This window comes from Enoplosus armatus, chromosome 13 (genome assembly GCF_043641665.1).
Source record: "Enoplosus armatus isolate fEnoArm2 chromosome 13, fEnoArm2.hap1, whole genome shotgun sequence".
Taxonomy (NCBI): domain Eukaryota; kingdom Metazoa; phylum Chordata; class Actinopteri; order Centrarchiformes; family Enoplosidae; genus Enoplosus; species Enoplosus armatus.
This window is the reverse complement of record NC_092192.1, coordinates 2,959,549-2,987,232: the sequence shown is the minus strand read 5'-3', so window position 1 is coordinate 2,987,232 and position 27,684 is coordinate 2,959,549. Positions and strand designations below refer to the sequence as shown.

General features: G+C 40.6%; 2 protein-coding genes and 1 long non-coding RNA gene across 4 annotated transcripts; 2 read left to right on the top strand and 1 right to left on the bottom strand.

Annotated features, from left to right (window-relative positions):
• The first annotated feature begins 1,233 nt into the window (after positions 1–1,233).
• On the top strand, positions 1,234–10,660 carry slc25a14 (solute carrier family 25 member 14). Its single transcript, XM_070917798.1, has 8 exons — positions 1,234–1,326; positions 1,967–2,105; positions 3,311–3,405; positions 8,457–8,542; positions 8,819–8,914; positions 9,671–9,795; positions 10,041–10,254; positions 10,619–10,660. Exons 1-8 carry the CDS (start codon positions 1,263–1,265, stop codon positions 10,658–10,660), a joined length of 861 nt encoding a protein of 286 aa, XP_070773899.1. The 5' UTR covers positions 1,234–1,262.
• Positions 10,661–22,602: 11,942 nt separating this feature from the next.
• On the top strand, positions 22,603–25,277 carry btg4 (B-cell translocation gene 4). Its single transcript, XM_070917689.1, has 4 exons — positions 22,603–22,775; positions 23,482–23,619; positions 24,375–24,645; positions 25,030–25,277. The coding sequence occupies exons 1-4, from the start codon at positions 22,603–22,605 to the stop codon at positions 25,234–25,236; spliced, it is 789 nt and encodes a 262-aa protein (XP_070773790.1). The 3' UTR covers positions 25,237–25,277.
• On the bottom strand, positions 22,923–27,423 carry LOC139295495 (uncharacterized). Of its 2 annotated transcripts, none has more exons than XR_011598422.1 (3): positions 27,362–27,423; positions 25,109–25,333; positions 22,923–23,613 (listed from the first exon to the last, which is right to left on the bottom strand). It is a non-coding gene; the product is annotated as an uncharacterized lncRNA (long non-coding RNA). The 2 variants fall into 2 exon arrangements; XR_011598423.1 differs by lacking the exon at positions 22,923–23,613 and adding an exon at positions 24,301–24,502.
• Positions 27,424–27,684: the final 261 nt, after the last annotated feature.

Below are 27,684 nucleotides of genomic sequence, written 5' to 3'. Positions count from 1 at the left end.
TCTCACTGCAGTCAGTCCCTAAACAGTGTGTAAGGACGTTCAGAAGGTGTGTCTGGATACCTTCAGTTACTTAATATCATTATTTAAATATAATGTAGAGAGATCCACTCCAATAAAACAAAATGAATTTTCTTAAAAAGCCTTATGTGTCATTTTACATGTTTACACCATCTATCTATCTATCTGTCTATCTATCTATCTATCTATCGATCACCATTTTGATGGCTTTAGTATGGGTTGAACAAATCAAACCAAACATAGTTCTAACAGGAGTAGGATTAAAGGACACACTGGAGTGTGATGGAAGTGGACAAGGCAGAAGATGTTTGGTCAGGATTGATGGCAAAAATCTGACAAACCGGACACTGTAGGAGTTAACTATCTCCATAAGATGGCAGTAGAGCGACACTAAGGACGCCAGCTGCCGTTAAACCTTAAAGAAGAAGAAGAAGCAGCTAATTTCTGGTGTAGCTGCTATTTGACATTAGCTGAAATGGGAAGCTAACAGCAGGCGAGAAGTTTTCTGCTTGCACTTTATCAAAGTCAAGCCACGTAAATGTGTGAAGTCATGGAAAACCAAGTGAAATAGCAGGTCGCGGATTTTTATTGACAACACAGGTACGTGACATGTCGGCTGAATGTAACGGTAACTACTTCTTAACTGTTAAACATCGCTAACAAGCTGGCTAGTAATTTCCACAAGTGTTAGCTGACTAGCCGTTAGCCTAGCGGGAGCCATCTGCTACGGGCTAACGGTCCGAAAACAGTTGGGACGGCCATCTCTGTTACAAAGACGACAAATAAAAAGCCAGTTTCAGTCATTTAAATTGTACATCTTAACTAGAATGAAGATTTATATTTCGCTAGTTAATTAGCGTCTCCGTTGATAATAAATAACTTCATTTAATTCTCGTGACACTGTTGCTGTCACCACAGTCAGTCGTAGTTTGCCCTCCCCGGCGCATCAGCCAATTGAATCGCTTAAAGTTTTGATTGACTGAACTCGCAGCCAATAGCAACCTCACAACAAATATGATGGCTCTCTCCTCTATGCTCGACACAGCGGGCGTCTCTTTCCGGCGCAGTACGCTGGGATGCTGATGCTGAGGAGCCTCCTTGAACTGTAGCATCATTAGATCTCAATGTTTACCGACATGTTGTATTGTCTGAGGCTGCAGCACTGTGTTGACCTCTGTCTGGGCGGCCTGTTGTTGTTTTTAGCGGGGCTGCAGCAGGTGGAAGCAGCAGCCGCCGCCGCGGAGATGGTCCACTTGAACTGGAAGCCGTTCATCTACGGAGGGATGGCCTCGATTGTCGCAGAATTCGGTAGGCTACGTGATGCACCACAGCACGCAGACCCTTAACCGCCATGCATGCTGTCTGGTTTATAGCTGTAATACCATAGCAGTACATGTTCTATTCAAATAGTCTTTTAAATTCCATGAATCTGCAGTCAAAGGAAAATTCTGTTCCAGCATCTGCTGGTGGCGCTGGCTTCAAAAGGGGAACGATGCATCCAGCTGAATGAATATAAAAGCTCTTTGGTGCACATTATATGCATTGTCCTGCAACTGCAGATGTGCATGATTCACAAAGTTAGAATTAAGTCTATTTCTTGGTACACACTCACACTGCTTACTTTATAGCACGCAGTAGTCTAGTTTCATAACAGTAATTAACCTAGCAGGTAGCCCCAGTTTGTACCTCTGTTATTATATTATTGTATGGTTACACTTGAGTCACAAACCTAAGCATCAGTTTAAAAAAAAAATATATATATATATATATATATATTTTTTTTTTTTTTTTAATTTAGGTCATCTGCTGTACGATTTAAAAAAAGAAAAAAAAAAATGTTTTACACATTGTGACTCTCTTTCCTAATCGATGACCTGAGTCACAATCATTTTGTTTTTCAGTTAAACTTTCTTCTGCTTCTTATTGTTATTATGTGTTTAACCCTAAGGGACATTTCCCATTGACCTGACTAAGACCCGGCTACAGGTCCAGGGTCAGTCCCAGTACACGGAGGTGCGCTACAGAGGCATGTTCCACGCCCTCTTCAGGATCGGCAAAGAGGAGGGCATCCGGGCGCTCTATTCGGGGTATGGAACGTGCTTTTTTTAGGCTCTGCAACGTCACATTCTTAGTATACACACTATTTAGCCTGTGCAGCTGATTTAGTGATTTAGTTTAATACACTTACTTTTACCTCACTGGAGAGGTGGTGTTGACCCTGTTGCCATGTATGATGCTCTATTTAAATGCTGTCGGTTAATCAAGTTGAATCCCAGCGTGCTTCCTTTTAATTAATGCTCACAGAAAACCACTCCATAATCACAAAACTATCAAAGTGTAATTTGCTGATATTTGTGTGGATGTGGGAATCATTTGGACTTTTCTAACACTAGAAGAGAGTAATTACTGTCGTATTTACTGAACTATTGCTTTTTTGGTGGATCTACATAAATAAGACTCTCACTAACATGGATGTCATCAGTGACAACACAGAGGTCGTCTTATATCCATTAATGCTGTTGCTGGTGTGCATGTTTGATGGCGATGAAACAAACGGAGGCTGTGATATAGCTTTAATCGTGTAATTCATTCAGTCAGCACAACATGGATCATCCCTGCACAATCTGCTCTGCACCATTTTACCAGATAACTGCCTTTGCTTAATACACATCTGCTTAATAACACTGAGCTACAGAGAAGCCTTCCTACCTCACTCCTAATACACTTTAAACTAGATAAGAATTTCCTCAGAATTTCAGCACCAAGTTCCAGGAAGTGTGAACACAGTCCCGGGCCGAGAGAGCTTCCGTTAAACTCAAAGTGCTGTTAAGTTAATCTATCTTCTTGCTACACACTTGCGATATGCTCCATGTTGAAGGAAACAGCATGGGCTCAATGCAATATGCAGTAATAAGCTTTGCTCACAGAGCTGTTACACTTTGTGGGTGGTTGAACTGTGATATCGCTGAATCCAACTACAGATTTGAAAGAAGCCCAGCGGGACAGGAAATGTGCTCCATTTTGAAAGAAGGAGCTTCTCTTTGACTTTTAAAGCAGCAGGTGTGAGTCAAGTGTTTTGTTCCTACAGGTGTTCAGATTCATCTCTGCCTCTGAGTAATAGAAAATAAGCCTGGGTTTCACATTCGTCAATAAGACATGTTGTTGATTTGCAGGCCACATAAACACAATTAAGTGAGGGAAGTAAATGATTAGCACTCCCTCTTCTCCTGCACCTGCCTTCAGTTTACATCCAGGGTAAAGGTTAATAAACATATTTGACCTCTCCTCTTAGGATTTCTCCTGCTCTGTTGAGACAAGCTTCTTATGGAACAATCAAGATAGGAACCTACAACTCTCTGAAGAGGCTGTTTGTCAGTCATCCAGAAGGTGAGTGTGAACTGTTTCTGCCTCTAACATCCTGTCGTCGACCTTTCTGCTGACCTCTCTTATCAACTCTTCCATCATAAGGCTCTAAACTTACAGGGAAGGAAACTAGCCTTTTAATTCACAGGTTTCAGTTAGTTACTGTCACAGAAGTCACCTGAAATGTTGAACTACATGGTCAACTACAAGATATCAATCTAGAAAAACAGCTGGCCAAACAATGAACAACGGAGGTGGTTTGAATGGCACTGACAGCGAGCAGCACCGTTCATATTTAGATTAATATTTACTTTGCAGCTCTGAATGGTTTCAGGCTGATGCAATCTCCTGCAAACTGAGTTTGGTCTATAAGCATTAATGTCAGTTAAAGTAGAAAAAACAACCTTGAACTGCTGACTGCTGAGAGCAGATAACCTTAGCAGCAACAGCAAAGAATTTGGCAGCAGTAGCGCCCAAGTCATTTTCCTGAATTTTAGCCAGTTAACTGATGCTATGGTAGAAAAGGTTTCAGTCCGTTAATAAGTAGCCAATAGTACAGTGTTGAAAGAGTGAAGTCCCAACTGCAGTGAAGCATCTTCTGTTGCACCTTTGACTCTGAGGGGGGCAGATACAGTCCTCGCTGGTATTTACTACTTTTTATTCTGCATAACCTGTAATTTGAGTGCAAATGAAAAGTGTATTTTAAAAACACATCATAGCATGGGCAGGACAGTCTGGATTTTTATATATATTTAAGAAAAATTGATTTCTGGAGGAAAAAAATAAATACATTTTACATACAAATTTATCTTTATGTGTGTTTCCATCTTAAGACTTAAGTAGGTCAAATTGAAAATTGTTATAGCCAAGCTAAATTTAGCCCAACTGAATTTCAGAGTGATACATTCACTAGTTTTACAGTTTAGGAAGGAAAAAGGAATGAAAGGAACATTTAAACTTTAATGTTTCTAAAATGGTTAAAAATGGTTATTCAATCCTTTAGACCTCCAACAAATCTTTAGGTAGTCTTTTGTTAGATGAGCCAAAACGTTTATTTCTGACCCTGCTGATGTTGCATTCTGCTTTGTTTATGCCGGGACACGATGCACACGAGTTAATGATGTTCTCATCGTTTGTTGCAAATGGCTTCAAGTACGAGGTGGTCAGACTTTACCTCAAATGAGGTCAATTCAGAAATTTACAGAGAATTTATCCCTGGGAATCAATAAAGTACAGCCACATTAGCTAATTGCACTTTACTTTGTGAACCATCAGAATTTGTGTGTTAAATAATGTGCAATCAGTGCACAGACCCATAAAGTGCACAGTAAATTTGCCCTGGTGATGTTGGTGCAGTGACACTAGTCCTTACAACTGTGTGTGGCTGTACACCCGACACCCAGAAACAAAAAGGTTGGATGTGTCGTGACGAGCTGTGTTGACCCGCCTGCAAGCAGAGTGATTGTGTTAACCTGCCGGCACTGATTTGCAAGTTAAATATGAGGCAAAGAGTTTCCAGGATGAAGAAGGGATGGAGAGGGAAGAGAGGAGAGGGGGAGAACGAGGGTGAGTCAGGCTACAGTCACACTGCAGCTGTAAGTGCTCCAATGTGCTTTCCCCTCGATTCTGACATACAGCTCTTATTTTTATGAACAATGTGAAGTACAACATTACTACATTTCATTGACATGGAAACAAATCCAAATGACAAATCAGTCAAGACTTAAGGGCTTGTAGCATAACGTGTGTGCAGAAGTAACTTTCTCAAATGTGAGGATTTCCTGCTTTTCTTTGTCAAATATCATTTCAGTTGATTAGATTTGGGTTTTGGACTGTTGCTCGGACAAAACAGGACATTTGAAGATGCCACCGTGGACACAACACAATGACAAAATCATTAATCAAGAAAATAATCTACAGATTAAACGATACAATAAATAAAAATAGCTGCAGTTCTACATTAGAGCGGTTAATTGTAGATCATTACCATGTGATGTTTTGATTCCATGAATAATAACTATGTGAATGGAAATGTTTGAAGGTTCGTTAGCTGCTGTGTAGTAAATCATGCACTTGTCCCATCGCAGCCCTTGTATTTACAGCCAAGGAGGGAAACCTCACATACACCATATTTGGGGGAAGAAATATAGTAACGGGTAAAGTGCACAGAAATAGGCAGGCTCAGCAGTAGCACTAAAAAAATGAATAAATAAAAGTGGATCGTTTTTTGTTGTTGGGAGCTCCGACGCTCACTTCAGCCTCCCTGCAGAAAAACACAGAGAGCCACTTCAGTTATCAGACAAATGGCTTTGCGCTACATTTATCAGCGACTTGCTGGCGCCAGCATGTTTCTGAGACTCGCAGGAAGTTTGTGACCACTGGCTCCATCTCTTCCTCTGTTCCCTGTCCATCTGTGTTTTTATTTGTCATTCGTCTTTTCCCATTGACTGCGTCCTTCTTTATCTGGCATTACCTTTCACTATCTCTATTCCAATCCCCCCCTTCTGTCTGTTTCCTTGTTCTCTTTCTTTCACTTTGCTTTTTTTTCTTCTTTCCCTTCTGCTCCTCTAAATATTTAATGGCCAATTAGTGTATATAAGATAGATAATATGAATAATAGAGTAGATCTAGGTAGGAGAACAGAACGGAGTTATTGAAAGAGTGAAGTAACATCTTGTACTTCTGTCATTTGTGAGGACACTTCTTAAAGGAATAGGTCAACATCTTGGAAAATATGCTTATTTGTTGAGATGAGAAGATTGATATGAATCTCATGTCTGTGCATTGACTCTGGGCTGAGTTACAACGTGGTTAGCCTAGCTTAGCATAGACTGGAAGCAGGGGGAAACTGTTAGCCTGGCTCTGTCCAAAGTGAAAAAATACCCCTACCAACCCCTCTAAGGTTGATGTGTCTTGTTTGTTTAATCTCCACGTATTCAGATATGTAAAACTGACTGAATCTGAAACTTTTGGAGGAGTTACATGTTGGAACTATTTCTTTTTAACAAAGAACAGTTTATCCATCCGCCTATTGCTTCTGTGCAGCATCTCCAGCTACAGTGCTAGTTGCCAGATACAGCAGTGAGAACAGTTTTTGGTTTCGGTTGTTTTAAAGACATGATAGCGCTGATGGAAACTCATTGTATCAAGATGATGTTCGCCAAGAAGTAGATCCAGCACGTAACTTTCCCCCGAAAACCATAAATTGATGTTTTTACATTTCTGATTGTTGTGTGTCGGCACCAATGAACCAGGGTAAATGACTTGTGCATTCAGTGGACTTGAATAATAATAGTAATAATGAATCTGAATCTAATGAATCTAATGTGGAAAGTACAACAGGGGAAACGAATCAGGAAGATGATGAAGAGTTTTTGATTCTGAGGCTTAATTTCACCTTTTTAATGTGTGCATGTTTTGCCAAAATACAAAGCGCTCTTGTTCTTTTTTGTTTCTGTTTGTTTTGCCTCTCCTCTCTGCATGCCCTCTGCCACGATGGTGCCACTGTGTTTTGAATGCTTGTTTTGATGCAGGCTTGGGTTTGCCCTGTGGTTGTGGTGGGATCGAACGCCCCGTTCCCCTGTCCCAAAAATGAGCGGCGCGAGGACTGCCACACTAACTGTTGGTCATATTGATCAAGGATCACTGTAACTATTGTTCCAAACTCAATGCATTATTATTTTGTCTCCTCCTCCTCCTCCTGCTTCTTACTCCAAAGTAGACACCATACTGGGTGATTACTACTAATAAGATCCTAACACTGACAAACACTGCCGAGGCTAATTGCTAACGATGTTTCCTGTTGATTTCAAGCCAATGCACAGTGTGTGCTGTCTCTCCAACAGAAATGTCAAATAGTTCTCAGTGTTGGTTTTGATCTGCTTGGAGTGCCAGGCGGGTGGAGTTTGACACATCACGAGAGAGAGACCAGCGTGAGAAAGACACATTACAGTTAACTCCACCCATGTGGTGTTCCAAGTAGGCTCGAGCAAATATAAACACTGTGCAGATAACTTAAATTAGATAAACAATTATTTCTTAAAATCTAGAGTACTAGACAATAATCCCTGAAAAGAACTGCTTGTCTGTCAGATACTTTTTTTTGTTTTTGTCCTTCCTGACTTTCTCGTAGCAACCTAAACAACATCCTGAATTCGTAGCTTTTCTAGAATCAAATGTAAAAAACAATCATAGAAGTGCTATAATAAGTGTCACTCTAATTTGTGTCTTGTTTGGGTCAGAGCGTACTGTGTTCTTTATATTTGTGTGAACCAAAAAAGCAGATGTTTAACATCAGATGATCAGACCACATATAAGATGGTTTTAAAGGGCTGATTTCTACCTGTGCAGGATGTGTTGATGTCTCATCCTTGTACTTTGGTGCTCATTTTCTCATTAATTATTTATTGAATTTTATTTGTTTATTTGACAGAGACTGTGCCAATTTATCAACAGAACAAAATGAGCTGTGAAAGTAAATGAGCTGCAGGTAGCCTGTAAGGCTAATTTTCAGCTGTTGTCCCTGGCAAGATGTTAAAAAAGCACCCTAAAAATGATGGCACTAAAACAGCTCTTTAGTGTATGAAAATGTCACGTCTGTACAATTTTTAAAAAGGGAACAAAAACTCAAATGAAGTCAGCCAGTAGTTGCTGTTTTGGTTAATCCTGGATGAAGACGCTGCCACGCATGCGTCTACTTTAATCTGTAAACTAAAAGCAGCTGTTTTAAAAATAGTGAATACTCAAAATCAACCTTCTATTTAATATTAATTGTAATAATATGTATGTATGTATAAGTAATTTACAGTGAGCACTTCCGGTGCTGATATTTATAACATTATTAATAAGAAGACATATAATAAACACATAATAAAGTAAAACATAGTTTATCATCACACGAATGTTTTGTCCCAAACGAGATCAACTAGTGTTTTGAAAATAACACACAATTTCTTAAAGTGGAGAGCATGCATGATACTTTCATGATCTATGGAAATAACATATCGTAACATCTGTACATAGTAAATTATAGGCTAATCACTGTGATTGTGTTTTAATGGATATAATTTCAACAGACGAGACGATGGTCATCAACGTCTTCTGTGGTGTCGTGTCCGGAGTCCTGTCCTCCTCTCTGGCCAACCCCACTGACGTCCTCAAGGTAAGTCTCACTGCTGGGGACAAAGATTGAGCTGGGGACATAGACTAAGATTAACTGTTCTAAACTGAGCTTTTTTGGGTATCAGGTTCACTGTCACCTCATCTAAATGTTGTTGTTCAGTCTTTTGTGCCTAGAATAATAATTCAGCTTGTAAATTGTTCACTGAAAATATTTACAGATACAGCAGCTTAAAATGAATCCGTATACTTAAGTTCTGACACAAATAATGGTCTTAAAATGTTTGACCGTTTGTTTGTTTGTTTGTTTTTGTTGCAGATCAGGATGCAGGCGCAGGGCAGTCTGCTCCAAGGCAGCATGATGTCCAACTTCATCAACATCTACCAAACAGAGGGCACCAGAGGGCTGTGGAGAGTGAGTACTGGATCACTATGTATAAGGATGTGCATAGAGGACATACGTAATTGTCTTCCAGGTAGTGGACACTGTGTTCTAAGATGGAGCCCCATTCATTCTTTATGAGTTTTACATTTTTACTGGACCTCATGGCTGAAATTGTCATAATACAAAAACTTAATTAGTTTTTCATTCATTTAATATCTGCTTACTGAAGCCAACAGATCAAATCAGTAAAACCAAACCAAGCAAATCTTTAAAGTACATTTTACGATATTTTATGATAAATCAAAATGTGAAACTGGTTGCTCTTACAGATAATCATTTGAATCTGCAGCTCCACTCACGAGTTTCAGCAGCAGGCAGCTGTTTTCAGAGATATAGCTGTAAAAACCAACTGTACGCTGCCTGTCCAGCACCAAACAGAAGACAGACACAGTGAGAGACTAGCTGGTGAACACAGTGGAGCATTTAGCAGCTAAAGAGCCAGATATTTCCAAAAACAGTTGAAAGAGAAAGAATATTGGAGTTCCACTTATCAGGTGACACAAACACCACTCCACATGCAACACACACAAGCAACTGGGACTGTAATAAGCTACCTAGCTTAGCACAAAGCCTGGAGGCAGGGGGAAACGGCTTCCTTTCAACAGCTCCAAAGTGATCTTATGAAGTGTTGTATCTTGTTAGCTGGTAATATGAGCTTGCTGTATGTCGAGTCAGCTCTCTTCACTCTGATAGTGTTACAATTTTCTTCATCGTCCTCCTCCTCAGGGTGTCATCCCCACAGCGCAGCGAGCAGCCATCGTCGTCGGGGTGGAACTTCCTGTCTATGACATAACGAAGAAGCACCTCCTTCGCTCCGGCATCATGGGAGACACCATTTTGACACATTTCATGTGAGTTTATTTATTCTTCAACTCTCTTTTCAGATCAAAGGGGCGGGGGGGGCGGGGTCATGCTTAATGGTCATACTTAATGGTCATACAGTGATGAAAACTGCACTGGAAGCCAGTGGTTGCAGTGCAGTATGACACTGTGTTTGTTCGTCAGTAATTGTTTTTTTGTTTTTTTTGAAAGGGTGGGCATTTGACTTGACTCTTCTAGTCCATTAACCTTGTTCCATGTGTGGATGTGTTTACAGCTCAAGTTTCACGTGTGGCTTGGCGGGGGCTCTGGCCTCCAACCCTGTAGACGTGGTCCGGACCCGTATGATGAACCAGCGAGTTTTGTCGGGAAGCCCCATGTACAAAGGAACACTGGACGGAGTGATGCAGACGTGGAAGAACGAGGGCTTCTTCGCTCTCTACAAGGGATTCTGGCCTAACTGGCTGCGACTGGGGCCTTGGAACATCATCGTATCCTTTTTAAAACCTTCACAGGTGGGAAAAACAGGGAAGTCACACTTTTGAACATTTGTAGTTCTTGGAAGAACTGGGGAATTCCATAGAGCCCAGAATAGGATCTGAAATCTTTGATCTATACAGATCCAGGTAATTTACCCCCCTCAATGTTTTTGTTGCCACTATTTGACCATTGGCTTTTATTTAAGAATATGGTAGACGACTTATTTGAAAGTAAAATGAAGGTAAACGCTCTGAAATAGTCCTGCAGGTCAAAGTTGACCCAGGAAAGGTCTGGCATTAGACGAGGCCCTGAGCAGCTTCAGCATGTATTCTGTTGTGATAAGAATAATGAAGTTTTCTTTAACACATTTCTCAGTTCTTCATTACCTTCGAGCAGCTGAAGAAGCTCCCATTTTAACACGAGCAGGAAGTGGGACTTCACTGGTCTGTCAGACCGTGTCAGGCGTACGTGGGCTCTGAGATCGGCAGCACCTGGAGTTTTGGCACCAGTATATTCACACTCCCTTCAAATTCATACCAACGATACGACACGGTATCAGTCATCTGCTCGTGCTCATCCAAATCTTATGTTGGTTTCTCTTATTTATTGTTGCTGGTTCTGTTTCCGTTCTGTTTGAAGGACTGTTGCTTTGATGATTAATCTCACCCTCCACCACCTTTGACACTCTCCAGGCAGCTAAATGTTTGGTCGTAGCAGAAGACCGAAAGGTTTTGGAAGACTAGGTTCATGTCCTTGAGCTGATGAGAAAGACGGGAGTTTTCCACTCTGGAAGCTTGTGAACTTTTCTTGAAAGGCAAACAGAGAAGACACTTTTGATGGTTTGCTCAGGATTCCCACACAGATCTGGGAAAGACGTGAAATTAATTTATTAATGAGTTAGGACAGACATGCATGGCTACGCAGGTTGTGGAGTTTTGAAAGGGAGAAAAGAATTAGGACTTTTTAAAATGAATGATGTGTAGGAACCCTGTATTTTAAATGTGTTGGCACTGCATGAAATAATAAGTCAGATTTAACTGTTGAGGAGTTGCATGGAAGACAACAAACTGACTGTTACAGGTAGTTAAGTACTGAGAGAGAATGTAATCAAGACTGAATTCACACTGACAGAAAGGAGGAAATATAACCTCTCAGCAGCACTCCAGATGAGTTCATCTCTGTGTGGAAGATGACATTCATATGTTGTGATCTTTGGTTTATTAAGGTGTCAAAAAAAAAAGGTGTCGCAAAGCCTCTGAAATCTCACAGTGCAGTTTTAATCTTTAAGTTGCCAGAAAATCGCTCAACTCATGAACTTCTGTCTGAATTTAAAGCCGAGAAAGAAGTGTTTTTTTTTAAATTTAATTTATTATTTATTGTTTGTTATGAAAAGCAGTTTCCAGAAACATATGACGACCCAAACTCTGAACGTCTGTGAACTTTAAGGGCCACTGAAGTTTTACTTGAAACAATCAGAAATCTGAACCAAAGCCTCTCATGACAAAAGGGAGACACTAGCAACCAAAAGTCTTCAGTTCATTTTTTTATTTTAAGGTAATATTCAATCCAGATCAGTCACTCCTAGTGAAGGTGAGTCGTTTATTGTTTCGTTCACCTCCAGTCTGCTGCAGTATTAGGAGCTAATGGGCGGTGATCGGCGTTCGCTGCCATAATTTCATTGTTAACCCACAAGACAACGATCCAGTACAAAATGTAAATCTGTACAGACTCCGTCACACACATGAAGGTGGATGTATTTTATCTTATACATGTCCAGGTGTGCATATGAGGCCTTGAAAGCGCTAATTTTACTGTTGTGTCCCTCGTTTGAGGTGAAGTCGCAGCTTGAATAGAAAAGTGGCAGCAGGTGTAGGTAGAAAGTGGAAAAGAGGCCAAAATGTTTTTCTACCAAACTGGGTTAAATTTATCGGCAGATGATTCTGAAAGAGGTTTTGTTTGCAGCTACTCTGAGTCTGTGTAGCATTTGGTTTACAGGAAACTCTTTGCTGGAAAGTATCTGAAAGTGTTGAATTGATAACATTTGAATTTTGTGGATCACATTTTTTTGGGAATATATAAATGATATCTTAACAGTAATCGTAACACATGCTATGAATTGTTCCAAATGCTGATTGTTCCTTGTTCGGCTTGCACAGTACAGAGTGCAGCTTCCACGTCAGGCGACATCTCTCTTTCATCCAGCTGCATCACCAAATCTTTTTTTTTTTTTATGTCAAATGTCATATTTTCAAAGTATTTTTAGTCATTTTTATTTGTTTTAAAAGCTGAGGATATTTATTTTCTCAACTTTTCTGTGGCTTTACAGCTGCTAAATAGTTGGGTGTTCCCGAAATTATTGTGAGACCGAGTTATAGCTCAGCTATATACCCTCAACAGCACTTCACTCCTACGTGTAAAGTGCTGAAGGAATTGTTTTGGAACTGGTTCAGTAGATCGCCTCAGCCAGCAGAACGGGCTGCAATGGCTGCAACGTAATCCTTGTGGGCACGTAGGCCCGTCCACAGAGCGTCCACTAGACGTGCTCGTTTTTTCCAGTGACGGGCTCAGATCGTTGGATTGGTGTTGGAGTTCTTGTCACCTCTGGTGAGATTTCAGAGCGAGACTTCTGTTTCTGGTTAAACAAAAATACAGACATTTCCCTTAAACCTACTTGCTGAATCACCTTTTAGTCTGCTTTCCTCTACGTACTGTATGGATACTGTTGGATTTTGTGAATCAGGTTTCTCCTTTGCCTGCTTCTCGTGCTTTTGGTTAAAAACACACGTGTTGTCCTTTTTCCCTGAAATGCATCGACGGTCATCGCAGCTGCAGAAATCTCACAAACAGCCCTTTCTTTAATTGATCCTGACTGCAGAATCCAAAATCAAACCATCAGTGTGTCCCAATATAAATCCTATCTCCAGCTCCTCCTCCTTGTACGGAGTTCGTTCTTCCTTTTCTTGAGCTGTGGTTTGAGCTATTTGCACCAAAATCTGACAGTTTTTCCGGCCACAAGCAGCGACAGTCGAGGTCCTGAGTGTGTTGTGACTGTCATATCAGTCATTGAATTTTAGTCCTGCAGTCCTGTGAGAGTTGCACTGTTACAGCCTCAAGCTTCACATTGATCACCTGTAAATAATGTTAGTCTGTCCTCTGCTTTTACTGATGCTTCACACCATATAGAGTGTGTGGGGTTTTGCATTTGTCTTTAAGTTACTGTCTACAAATTGTGCTTACAATGTTGAAGTTCAATACATTTCAGTGCATTTGTGAGGAGACGTGTTAGATAAGAGATAATCCTTTATTAATCCCTCAGCGGGGAAAGTTGTGTTGGGTGTTACCTCAGCGGTCATGCTTTCCTGAGCCATTGAAACCGTCTGTCAACAGTTCTGCTGAGTACAATATCAACCACTGCGACCTGCGATTCATCCAGAAAACAGTTACCTTCCGATAAACTGTGTGCAGAGGGATTCTCATCAGGTGTATGTGAAGTTTAATCAGCTTGTCGAGTAACCAGAAAGTGTCAGTGAAGAGTTTCAAGTGAGTGAAGATCAGCTCGAGTTGATCTGAGTGCAGGGGTTAATCGAAGGAAGGTGGCTCGGGGCAGAGGTCAGCGTTTCCAGACTAAGACTAAGATACATTTGAAAACATGTTTTTGTGTTTCATCCACACTGAGGTGACAAAACGGTGCTTTAACCTGCTGATCAGCTCAGCCACGTTGGAGAAAACAGTCGGGCTGGTTTCTAGATGATGGAAATAATGCTGAACAGTCTCTGGTTCCACCCTCTGAAATTTAAAGACGTATGGAAATGGAATACAAAAACAAGCAACTTGATGACGTCATATTTGGGTTCTGGGAAATTTTGATGGACGTTTGTTTTCTGACATTTTATAGATGAAACCATAAATTGATTAATGTGGGGGGGGGGGGGGGGGATATACACATATATATGTATATGTGTATATACATATATGTATGTGTGTGTATATATATATATATATATATATATAGTTCAGTAATGGAATTAATAGCAGCCCTCGTTGTTTTGGCTTTGCCTCATGAATGAGAAACCTTTTGAAAAGTAAAATATACAGTGCATCCGGAAAGTATTCACAGCGCTTCACTTTTTCCACATTTTGTTATGTTGCAGCCTTATACCAAAATGGATTAAATTCATTTTTTTCCTCAAAATTCTACACACAACACCCCATAATGACAACGTGAAAAAAGTTTTTTTGAGATTTTTGCAAATTTATTAAAAATAAAAAACCTGAGAAATCACATGTACATAAGTATTCACAGCCTTTGCTCAATACTTTGTTGATGCACCTTTGGCAGCAATTACAGCCTCAAGTCTTTTTGAATATGATGCCACAAGCTTGGCACACCTATCTTTGGGCAGTTTCACCCATTCCTCTTTGCAGCACCTCTCAAGCTCCATCAGGTTGGATGGGAAGCGTCGGTGCACAGCCATTTTCAGATCTCTCTAGAGATGTTCAATCGGATTCAAGTCTGGGCTCTGGCTGGGCCACTCAAGGACATTCACAGAGTTGTCCTGAAGCCACTCCTTTGATATCTTGGCTGTGTGCTTAGGGTCGTTGTCCTGCTGAAAGATAAACCGTCGCCCCAGTCTGAGGTCAAGAGCGCTCTGGAGCAGGTTTTCATCCAGGATGTCTCTGTACTTTGCTGCATTCATCTTTCCCTCTATCCTGACTAGTCTCCCAGTTCCTGCCGCTGAAAAACATCCCCACAGCATGATGCTGCCACCACCATGCTTCACTGTAGGGATGGTATTGGCCTGGTGATGAGCGGTGCCTGGTTTCCTCCAAACGTGACGCCTGGCATTCACACCAAAGAGTTCAATCTTTGTCTCATCAGACCAGAGAATTTTGTTTCTCATGGTCTGAGAGTCCTTCAGGTGCCTTTTGGCAAACTCCAGGCGGGCTGCTATGTGCCTTTTACTAAGGAGTGGCTTCCGTCTGGCCACTCTACCATACAGGCCTGATTGGTGGATTGCTGCAGAGATGGTTGTCCTTCTGGAAGGTTCTCCTCTCTCCACAGAGGAACTCTGGAGCTCTGACAGAGTGACCATCGGGTTCTTGGTCACCTCCCTGACTAAGGCCCTTCTCCCCCGATTACTCAGTTTAGATGGCCGGCCAGCTCTAGGAAGAGTCCTGGTGGTTCCGAACTTCTTCCACTTACGGATGATGGAGGCCACTGTGCTCATTGGGACCTTCAAAGCAGCAGAAATTTTTCTGTAACCTTCCCCAGATTTGTGCCTCGAGACAATCCTGTCTCTGAGGTCTACAGACAATTCCTTTGACTTCATGCTTGGTTTGTGCTCTGACATGCACTGTCAACTGTGGGACCTTATATAGACAGGTGTGTGCCTTTCCAAATCATGTCCAATCAACTGAATTTACCACAGGTGGACTCCAATTAAGCTGCAGAAACATCTCAAGGATGATCAGTGGAAACAGGATGCACCTGAGCTCAATTTTGAGCTTCATGGCAAAGGCTGTGAATACTTATGTACATGTGATTTCTTAGTTTTTTATTTTTAATAAATTTGCAAAAATTTCAAAAAAACTTTTTTCACATTGTCATTATGGGGTGTTGTGTGTAGAATTTTGAGGAAAAAAATTAATTTAATCCATTTTGGAATAAGGGTGTAACATAACAAAATGTGGAAAAAGTGAAGCGCCGTGAATACTTTCCGGATGCACTGTAGATGGAAGCCTGTTTGACATGTTCAGCATTTTCAGATTTATCCATACGAGCGTGGGCTTATTGAACGTTACAGAATCTAGTGAGTGAGTCGCTTTGTGTTCACATAAGTTACAGTAGCATCACAACATAAAATGTACACTGGAAGGTGAATTTTGAATACTAGCCCATGACGCTGGATTGAGCTGCAGCAGAGAAACAAATAGACACAAATCTTGTTGGTTGTAAAGTTTCTGTTATGCTAACCAACAACTCGCTTTGTGCATGCCTTTGCACATTGTTGTGAATGTAAATCTTACTTGGTCCGATACATTTTATCACATTTGAAGGGTCAGCGTCACTCGAACTACAGAAAAAACAGTTTCTGGCTTTCCTGTAGTCGTATCTCTGGTGGGATTTTTAATCGTTTGGGTGAACTGACCCTTTAATCTGCTGGAAAACCAGGAGACCTTCATCAGCTGATGTTTATCTGCTTGCTGACAGTTTTTTATTATTGTTCTCCAAGTTCATAAATCATGTTCTTTTTAAAGACTGTGTTTGGTGTTACATGAGCTGACGTCCTGTAGTTCACCTCTCTGACTGTTTGTGTTGTGAAAGTCGTTTTAGCAAAATTATTTCAGAACCATATTTGAGAATTTCATGTTTTAAGCTTTTCCAGAGTTTCCTAATTATATGAGTTTTGCTTTTTCTGTTAATCTGATTTGACCTCCGAATGATTCATGTATTTATTGAGCTGTGTTCAGTGAAGCTGGATACAGTTCAGAGGATGCTGCTCTCCATTCCTGCTTGAATTTCGTTACAAAGCATTTAATGCTCATGCTGACATGTTTTGCTTTTATTTGACATTTTAATTTGAACTGTTACTGAGTGCTCTGAGTTGACCACATTAACAACTCTTCACTTATTTGCCAAATAATTCATTCCCTTTCCCACCATTTTATGTTCATGGTGAACATTTTGAGCTCCCTTTTTAATACTTTTAGACTGCTTTAAGATTATTTTGGCAAAGTTGTAGCTTTGCTTTAGTTGCGACACCAGTTTGAATCTGAGTGTCACTTGTTATCCCCACTCTCTACAGAAGTGCTCTGTGGCCCAGATCACAGGACACACTCCATATGAAAGCTTGTTTTAAAACGTGTTTTTGTGTTTAAAGGAGAGAGAGCACGTGTGTCTCGCTGTTTAACGCTTTATCTTTATGAAAGAAGAGAGAGGACCTCTGCAAAACACCACATTTTTCATTCATCACTTACAAACTTCTCAGTATATTGTGGTTTCTTTTCATTTCTTTTTCTTCTGTTTTACCTTAAAATTAGTATAAAACCTGTCAGATGTTTCACTCTCTCTCACAAATTAAGAAGATGTCGGCCATTCATTTAGTATTGGATTTAGGCCAGTCAGCATCATTCCTCCTGATCATAGCCTCGAAACCTGCAGGGAAGTTGTTTTCTCTGGACATTTAGTTTATTGGTTTGATTGTTCAGTGACACTTTATGAATGAATTCATCGTTTAAAGGCCAAATTAGTGCGTCCTCTGTCAAACAATGGAGAGTTATTTGTGTCCCACTTGATGCTTCAAACATTTTAAATACTTTGAGTGTAGAAACTGATAAGTCTGCACAGGGTGGCCGTCTGACAGGGAAGAAAATCTAAATATTTTTGTAAAGTTTTTCTTCGCTTCCACTTATCATTTGCACTTTGGTGTATCATTACTGTCTATAACCTTTAACGCTTGTTCACTTGATGAATTTCTATGGTGGAAGTTATAATAATTTTTTTTTTTTACGTTTTTTCTTGACAGAATGGCTTTGGCTTTATATAAATTCAATGTTCACTCAAATAAAATATATGCTGTGATTGTTTCTGTATCCGTTTTTTATTTCTTCTTTGTAGTTCAGTTGGGCTGATAAAGTCGATTCCCTGGATTTTAATATTTAATGTGCATAACAAATACAGCAGTTTGGAAGATCATGATATCTTTTTGTTTGCCCGACAGTCCAAAACCTGAAGATATTTAGTTTAGTATCATATACGACAGAGAAAAGCAGCAAGGAGAGCAGGAGAGTGGCAGTTGTTCACAGACTGTTTATGCATAAAATATTTCCAGAACAACTGAGAAAAGTCTGAACTTGTTTGTTCTTGATTTATGAATGTGATATTTCCCCAACCGATTAAGACATTTTATACAGTCTGTGTTCTCTGGCAAATCCATATATTCAGATATTCAGAAAAAAAACAAAAATTAAAGCAAATATAAGAAAGTAGATAGCTACTGTGCACTGATGGTCTTTATATCTGAATTGGTCACAAATATGTTCATAAGTTTAACAGAAGAAAGTCACGATTAAGATAAATTGTGTTGTCCAAGTTATCTTGAGAACACTTCCAGGGCACCTTTTCTAATGGAAGTGACCAAGGACTTGATGATATTGTGGACTCACAAATGATACAGTACAATTATCTTCAGTCGATCCAGTGATGCATTGACGTAGTCGGTGCACACTGATGTGGTGAAACGTTTTGACAACTGAAACTGTTTCACGAAATGTGCAGCTGAAATTTTTAAAAACTGTAATGGCTCTAAAGGATTTTATTAGTACACTTATTGGTGGAGCTTTTTTTTTATTTTTATTTTTTTTTTACGATAGACCAGTTAAATTAGAAAATAACTTAATGACAGCAGATTAACTGACAATTAAAATGTTTGCGGACCTACTTCTTAGTAACACTTAACTGATATCCGTCTGCATCATTAGTGGCTGTTTGTCTCCACCTAGTGGCCGATTCAGATTCAGCAGCTGCTTTCCCTTCACCCGATCTTCTGTAGTTTTTACATTATAATCTTACTCTGATTATTATTATGTTTTAACTGGGCATCAAGCTGACCGAAACTTTCACATTTCTATCCACCTGCAGCAGTTGAAAACAATGCAAACCTTTTTTTATTGACAAACCTGAAATTTTATGTTGATTTTAAATTGTAATGGAGAACCTAACATTTCGAAACATACCAGAGATGTTAAGTCAGGCAGTTTTCTTTGGTAAATATGTATAAAATGATGCTCAAGGTATCTAGAGTGTTTCCATGGTGCAGCCATATAAACATATAGCATTGTATAGCTTAAATAAAGAGCTGGAACAAGGTGATCCAGAATATACTGTATATGATGCTGTCAGACAGCGTGGAGTAAGGTGACATTAACAACCTAAAAGCTATTTTTAGACACTGTTTTAATGGTTTAAAGACATTTCATATTATGGGGACACTTTAAAGCGTCCTATCTATCTGTATGTTTAGGGAATGCGGGAGGAAACCGGAGCACCCGGAGTAAACCCACACCAGCACGAGGAGAACACACACTCCTCACAGACAAGGGTGAGAGCAGCCAAATCTCACACCTTACTGTCGTGACGCCGCAGTGTAAACTGCTGAGCCACCATGCGGCCTGTATATATGCATCATCATGATGAGATGTTTTCTTACTTGACTGTCCAGGTGTGGATCTGAGCCACTACACGCAGATGAACAGGCGAAAACACAATGAGTCAAAATGGCTTGAACTACCTGACTCAAAAAAAAGGGGGGGGGGGGGGGGGGGGTCATCTGCTAGGAGTTGGAGCTACCACTGAAGCAGGCGTTGAAGGGCTTCATAATAGCTTTGCCCACAGATGAGAAGAATCTGACAACAGCGTTCTTCTTCGGAGCTGGAGCGGGCACAGTCAGGTGAGTCTTCAAGAACTGGAAAACAAGATCGTCAGCAGCCGGATCCTGTGATGCCAAGGCTGTGAGGAGCCGCTTTGGAGAGCCAAACTGCCGACAGAGCTCTCTGAACAGAGCCTTGTAGATCTTCTTAACAGTTTTTCGCTTTGAGCTGATAACGATGTCAGCCATCTTGATCTCTCCCAATGTCTTATTTTTCAGATTCTTGATGATCCTATTGAAATCTGCTTGGACCAGCGATGTCCCGGCCTTCTTTGTGGTGTGCAATAGGAACCCTACAAGCAGCAGTATGAGCCGCTTTGTGTTATCTTCTGACGATGTCGTTGACTCGGAGTCAGAGGACGCTGCTGGCCCGGCTGTGGAGTCATCAGGCTGATCTTCACATGGTGAGGCCGGACTGACTTGCTTGTTTGGACAACTTGGTTCTATGTCAATAGTTTTAAATGATTCCTGGCTGATCAAGTCCTCTGATTTGTCCTGTGTATCAGTGTGGTCAGAACTCTGCAGCTCCTCAGCAAGTATTGGGTTTCTGTCATCACTAGATACATCAGTGCTATATTCTGCACCGTTATAAAAGCTATTAAGGGACATCCCGCACTCCCCATACCAAAACAATACATAATTATCTTCATTCTTTTGATGCCAAAATGTGGTGATCTCTGTCAATATTGCCATGATCTCTTTGTTCGAAGTAGAATACACTGCCTCACAGGGCCAGTGCTCTATGACTATACGCTGTGTCTCTTCACTTGCTTGGCTGTGGTGTGAGGCTGGAGTGGCCTCCTCTGAGGTATTTATCAGTGGTGAGCACAGGCAGTTATTTTGGTGCAGGCATCTTATTGTTTGATTGGCTAGACCAATCATGGTATGAAGAGTTGTGAAAATGATGCAGTTACAATCAAAAGATGTGGGTAACGTAGAAGAAGGTCTATTGGCCATTGTCATAGCTATACGACAGTTGATTCTGTCCGTCACCTCTTTTGCGACTACTTTGATGAATTTGTCAAAGCTCTTGCAGTGAATTCTGCTCGTGGAGTTTATAGCATAAACAAAACTCGGTGGAAGGATGTTTTTCAGGTTAGCAAAGACATCACTTTCATTTACACCGAAGAAACATAGGCTCGGCTCTACGTGAGCGTATATCCTCTGGGCTTTCTGGTACCAGTCTGAAATAATAGACTTAATGTTTTCCATGATAGTCATGGCAGACAAATTAACAATGCTCTGACATAATTCAACCAGCAGAAGCATCACATTATCTACCTTGTTCATGTCAAATAAGGTCCCGGCCTCATATTTTTTGACCAAAGACCTTAGATATGGGCCAACAATTACTTCTTCTCTTCTGATTGGAGTGAATTTCGCATAAGCGGTCACTAGGTGTCCTGATGAATCCATTGGGGATTTTCTGCTGATCTTCTTTCAAGATGCTTCTTAGATTATGTTGTTCAGTTTTCTCTCCAGAAACTTTACGAAGTATATAAAAGTGCTCCTTTAGTGCAGCTTGTCAACATGAGCTTTCTGTTTGGCTTCTATGGTGACATCAAAGGCATTCTATTATGATGTCATCAGGGGGCGGGGCCTTCCAATCTGTCTCTGTGCTAGTAAGATTCTATTGGTCCACAGTCTTAAAAAGATGCTGTTATATATATATATATACATATACATATATATATATATATATATATATATCATAGGAATATCATATATATACATATATATATATATATGATATTCCTATGATAGTCTAAGGGATGACGGAGTGTTTGGTGCACAAAGAGTGAATTAATTGGGATGTCTTCCAACAAAGCTGCTATTGTCACATATGAATGGACAAGCGAGAGTTAAAGATATACTTATTTTTCATTGTGCTGCTAAAGAAAAACTAATCTAAATTAGGTTAGGCTTTTATTAGATTAGGCTCTAAGCAGCAAGCTGGCAGGAAAAGCCCACTGCCCCCTAAATTATTGTTGAGATACATTAGGTAATAGGTAATCTGGAGTCCTGGTTCATTTTGGTTCATTTCTTCTGACTACCTATGCTTTAATTTGTGTCTTTATTTAGCATCAGTCTTTAACCCATCCGCATGGGTTCCTTTTTTCAGCACAAACTCAGCTATGAGTCTGATTATCATTTTATTTTAAAAAGCTGTCAGGAACCCAAAATACGAGAAAAATGACACAGAATGTACAAATCTATTGTGATATACTCTCAAACTTACTGTAGAACAGTTCAAGGTTGTGCAATATTGTTTCTCTATAAATCTAAACAAACAGCAGTTTTTGTGCCTTTTCCATTGGAAGTCTGTAAATCACGTTTTTGGCATTTTTAGCCATGAAAAATAAATATAATATTATTTTTATTTATATTTTTTACTTTGATGTTTTTACTTTTATGTAAGTTGATTAATTACACACACACACACACACACACACACACACACACACACACACACACACACACACACACACACACACTGTCATTAAGTCAACCAGCTTCAGGTGTGTCAGCTTGTCCCACAGCTGAACTGTGGTTTTATTAAACCACATGAGAAACTAAGGAGGGAGTGACTCTTTTAGTATCTGATGTATGTGAGGTTTCCCCTTCTGAACAAGCTGCTGCTGCATACACACATTTAGGTATATGTAGATATATATGTTTTGTTATTTATTGGTGTAGTAGCATTAGAAATCAAAGCTGAGTTCTCTCTAGAGCTCCAGCAGCAAATATGTTTGCTTAAGTTGTCTGGCTTCCAGTTTGTCTTGTCAGTTTTATGTTTGTTTTTCTATAACAGTAGGATCACCCTACACATGTTTTATTCTCAGTAAAGGTTTTTAACAGTACAGGTTTGAGTTTGTTGTATCTGGTCAGGTTTATTAAGCTAGAGGTTAGAGAGTGAGTGTGTGCGTAGCCATGAAGGAGGAGATCGCTGCTGCTGTGTTCTTCGTGGCTCGGCTGGTGAAGAGATATGGCTGTCTGGATAACGATGGCAGGGAGCGCTTCGCTGCTGCCCTCACCTCCGTTCTGTTTGAGAACTATAAGAACCACTGGCACCCGAACGCACCCACCAAGGGACAGGCCTACAGGTCAGTAAACCTTTTGTCCCCCCCCCCCCCCCCCCCCAATAGATAAAAGAACATAATGCAACAAACACCAAACCTTGGCAAATAATTAGCTAATCTAAGAGAGCAAGTATAAATAAAATGCCACATAAATGTAACATAACTGGGGTATCACACTTTTATTATGAAAGGTTTTGTAAATACTGACAAATCTCTGTCGCACAACGCTAAGTTTCTCATCTATGAAATATGACCCATTGTGGTGGTGGTGTGTTCATGCATGGTCTTTTCTTTCCATTTTGGGTTTTTTTTTGAGGGCACTATAGAGCATACATTTCACACTCAGAATTCAGTCACCCAAATAAAATGGCGGACAGTAAATATGGTGCGATGGATGGATGGATAGGTAGGAAGTGAAAGTTCAGCTTTTTGTAACTTTCATTTGGTAGTGTTTGTTCTTCTTCTTCAGGATAACTGGATGAAGATCATGTGATATTTCAAGCAGCAAGAGCTGCTTTTAGGAAAACAATCAGAGGATAAATCAATTGTAGAAGAGTCAGACACTTGAAATATGGAATTGCACACAATGAATGAATGAAAGAAAATGTTGGGTAAATGGGTGCTTCACTGTCCCTCGTCACGCCATGGAGATTTGATTTTCCCAGGTTTTGGTTTCCTCCATTACAATGAAAGTGTGTGTTGAGCTGAACGTCACTGCCGTGTCTTTCAGGTGTCTGCGTATGAACCGTGTGCGGCTGCAGGACCCGGTGCTGCAGCAGGCCTGCGAGCAGAGTGCGGTGCGGTATGAGGATCTGGGCCTTCCAAGGGAGCTGACGGTGTGGGTCGACCCCGGAGAGGTGTCCTGCAGGTATAAGGTCACAAGTTCAGAGTCACAGAGGGACTTCTGGACATGATTAGTGTGTCCCTTTTTAAAACTGCACCTCTTCATTGGTTTTATTGAGCAAAAATATCAAATTGAGACTAAACCTGGACAGTGTCCTGGACAGAGCTGCTGCTTTCTTTCAAATTTTGGTTTGTGTATTAAAAGCTGTTTTTAAATTGATTGGAATTTAAAGGACTAGTTTTGCGTTCTTGCCAAGAGTTATGAGAAGATTGATACAACTAATATCTGTATGCCAAATATGAAGCCAGAGTGGCAGACGATTAGCTTAGCTTAGCAGTGACTTCCTTCCGGGGAGTAAACCCACAATTTGGTGTTTTTCAGTCTTTATGCTAAGCTAATCACATGCTCGCTCTAGCTTCATGTTGAGGGTACAGACATCTTACTCTTAACAAGAAAGCAAAAGAGCACATGTCCCAAAAATGTTGGACTATTTCTTTTAAAATGGACTCGCAGAATCAACACAACAAAATGTATCTGGATTTTCAATGAAAATGTTAGAATACAACTAAAATCAAAGAGTAGAGTTCCAACTCACCGCTGCCGCCAGGGGAGGAAATGCATGACATAATGGTAAAAGTTTTAGAGAGACATACGTTTCCATTATGGAAATGTTCCTTAATTGCTTTATTCACATTACAGAAAACCTGCTTTTTATTAGTGGTACAAAATATGGTTTGCTGCTTTTTTCTGTTTCTGATTTGTTCTTTCCTCCCTTGCAGGTACGGTGAACACAGCACTCCATTCTGCGTCTCGGTGGTGGACAGCTGCCGGCGTGGAGATGGCGATTTTTCCCGCCGTATCCATGACGCCGTGGAGCGGGCGAGCCTCGATGTTCAATCAGGAAGCTCTTCAGACGAGGAGGAGGAGGGGGGAGGAGACAACAGCATGAGCAGCGGCGGCCTATCCTTCCTCTGTCCTGCTCCAGTCCCACCCGCCAACCCTGAGCCCAAAACCATCCCAACTGTCAGCAACCCCAACAGTGTCTACCGGGTCAGTTGAATACCTAAAGGATGTCGCCTGAGTTTTAACTAACCACGATCTTTTCAGAATCTCATCGTAGTTACAATGCACAGATACTGTAGAAGGAATTGTAGAGAGAATTTTGATGACAGGGTTGTGTCTCTGGGACTTTGTTGTCTCTATAAGCTCGATGACTTCATCTTCAGCGCTCTAAATAAATGCTGAAGAATAGGACACAGTCCAATCTTTTCACTATAAAACATTTTTAATTCTGCTGAATGACCCAAAAGACCTGAAGCACCATTAACACACGGTAGTCTAAAGGTGAAAAGACAGGTTTGTAGTTTAAAAGGTCAAAAGTTAAGATTCTTTATCACTGTCCTCTAACCCTTTTTTGCTCCTCCCCGTCCTCAGTTCAGTGAGTTTTCTCCGGGCGCCCCTCAGACCTGGCTAAGGGAGAAGCGGAAGGCCTTTACTGGGGATGCATACCCACCTCATGCTCCTCCGGCTGCAGGTCCGACCTTCTCCGGCCAGAAAGGCTTCAAGTCCTACCGAGCCACATTCACCTTCGCTGGGCCTCGTGTTGACAAGTACCACTGGGTCAGCAAATCCCGATCCTAGAGTGAGACGAGCCTTCAACATGGAACCAGAAATGGGTTACTCCTCGGGACTGGAGCAGGAACGGCAGCCATGATGCCGGATCAAAGCACCATAGACCCTGTTTGCGGGGAAAAAAAGTTTCAGGACAGTTTTTGTATCTTTAAAGGATATGTTTATTATTCGTACAAGTGTTAATGATTTAAAATAATGCTGTTTAAGCATGTTTTTAAACTTTGAAATATTCAAGTATTTTAAATAATTCCCCCTCTAAATGTGTTTTTAAAATTAAAGTAAGTGTGAATAAAGTAACATTGAACTGTCAATGAAAAGAAATAAATGCGTCCGTGTCAGCTCTGCTGGTTGTTCTGAAGTGTTTTGGTTCATTTTGTTAAAACATCAGGATACTCAATGAGCTAATACTTTTTTTTAATTCTGAAAGAAATTACTCTGAGGTAGGACAACATGTATGCAATGACAATGGTAGCATAGCACAACCTTGTTTGTATTTTTTAAAATCATTTAGATTTCACAATTGTGAAAAGCCATTTGTGTAACATCTCAACAGGAAGTGCAGACGGTGCTCCGTTTGATTTCCCTTTTGTTCAGTGTAATCTGCTGCAGACATGCATCTAAATGCAGCTTTGTCTGGAAGCTGATGTGGCTCAGTGGTTGTGTGTGTGGTGGTGGTTGTACTGGTAGTGTAGTTAGTGATTGGTGTGTAAGAACAATCAGCTAACAACACTGCCTACACAGCAACCCCATTCACCATCAGAAAACACTAATACTGCAGGAAATGCTGAGAGAAGAGCCACGGTAGATGCATACAGACAAACCGATTCAGCATTTGTTTTTGCATGAAGGGTTAAAGTTGAAGTCACACTGAGGCAGCCTGGAGCGTCCTGGCTAGGTGAGTTAGACCCAGCTGATCATCTTCGTGCTGAACTGAAGAGATGTTTCAGGCTATGTAAGAAAATGTAACTATTCATGAAACGGTGAAATAAGAGGATCACTTCTAGGAATATAAAAGGATGTTCACAGGTGTTTGACAGCAACTGATGCAATTAGAATACATTGATAATCCCGTGAAGGAATAGCTCAATGTTTTGGGAAATAAGCTCATTTGCTTTCTGGGAAGACTTCCATGAGAAGATGCTACCACTCATGTTTGTGCGGTAAATATGAGGCTACAGCCAGCAGCCAGGTAGCTTAGCTTAGCACAAAGACTGGAAAGAGGGGAAAACAGCTAACCTGGCTTTGTCCAAAAGAAACCTATCGGCAACAATAAAGTTCACTAATTAACACGTTACATCTTGTTTGATCAGAAGTCCAAAAACAATTTGCCATTTTTTAGGGGTTTTCTGGCTCTGCAACCAGCTGAGACTCCATCCAGGAAGTTGCTGGTCTCAGCCAGAACTATTCCTTTAAGACTTTATTACAGTTTTGATATAATATCCAGCCACCTCATTTGCTATAAGGACAAACACAAAAATCCAAAAGAAAGCAACTTACAAACACAGAAATATGAACAACAAAACAAACAAAAGAATATATAATAAATAATTAATATCCCTAAATATCCCTTAAGTAATTTATCAAACCCTTAAGAGCTCCCAGACTGGAGGTCTGACATCAGCAGGATCTTTTTAACTATGAAAGTAAGTGTTCATTTATTACAGAAGAATATGTTGGGTGAGGAAAAAGATGTGTCATACAGTTATACAGGTATACAGTGTTCAAATACAGTGCCTTCACTTTCACTCTCTGTCACACTGGGAACAGGCCAATGTTTGTCATTAGTTTATATGACACTGGCATTTTAAAAAGTTAATATGGCCAGCCTCCAATGATTTTCAGATGTTTATTCCAGTTTTGAACTTTTTTTTGGGGAATTTCAGGGTCTTCGTGAAGCTGAATCACACTGGAAGGAAGCAGAACTCTGACTGGCTGTCTATGAACATGTTGAACATCCAAACATCTGTTGAGTTTTGCGGCTGCTGGGCTCTACAGTTGCCCATTCACGGCCCCAGGATTGGATTAACAAAAACTTGAAAAATGTTTGTAGCAGCAGCTGTTTCTGAAGAGAACTATTGGTGCTGTCCTGTATAAAAGGTGTGTATATGTGGATGGATGAGTGCTGTGATCCTACCTGTGGTTGCTGCAGTTCTCACCACTCAGTTCACAAGTGACCACTGCTGGAGACACACAACCGTCTCCACAGCTCAGTCTCAGGTCATGCCTCGACTTGCCCCTGGCTGGCAGGTAAAGTTGATGTTGCCGGGGTGAAGCAGTCAGTGGCAGCAGTAAACATTCGCCCTGAGCCCCGGGATTGGCCAGTTTTGCTCTGTTTCATGTGACCACAGCACTCTCACATGTTTTTACAACATTTAATAATCAATCAATCAAACTTTATTTCAGACTCAGGGTCCAGATAAAAGACAGGACATTACAAAGAATAAAGTACATACAAAA

Bases quoted from the DNA above. Each gene is read 5' to 3' on its own strand.
- slc25a14 (XM_070917798.1), top strand. From the start codon at position 1,263: ATGGTCCACTTGAACTGGAAGCCGTTCATCTACGGAGGGATGGCCTCG. The intron at 8,915-9,670 runs GTGAGTACTGGA...CCTCCTCCTCAG, and splicing joins GCACCAGAGGGCTGTGGAGA to GGTGTCATCCCCACAGCGCA. The intron at 9,796-10,040 runs GTGAGTTTATTT...ATGTGTTTACAG, and splicing joins ACCATTTTGACACATTTCAT to CTCAAGTTTCACGTGTGGCT.
- btg4 (XM_070917689.1), top strand. From the start codon at position 22,603: ATGAAGGAGGAGATCGCTGCTGCTGTGTTCTTCGTGGCTCGGCTGGTG. The intron at 22,776-23,481 runs GTCAGTAAACCT...CGTGTCTTTCAG, and splicing joins ACCAAGGGACAGGCCTACAG to GTGTCTGCGTATGAACCGTG. The intron at 24,646-25,029 runs GTCAGTTGAATA...CCCCGTCCTCAG, and splicing joins ACCCCAACAGTGTCTACCGG to TTCAGTGAGTTTTCTCCGGG.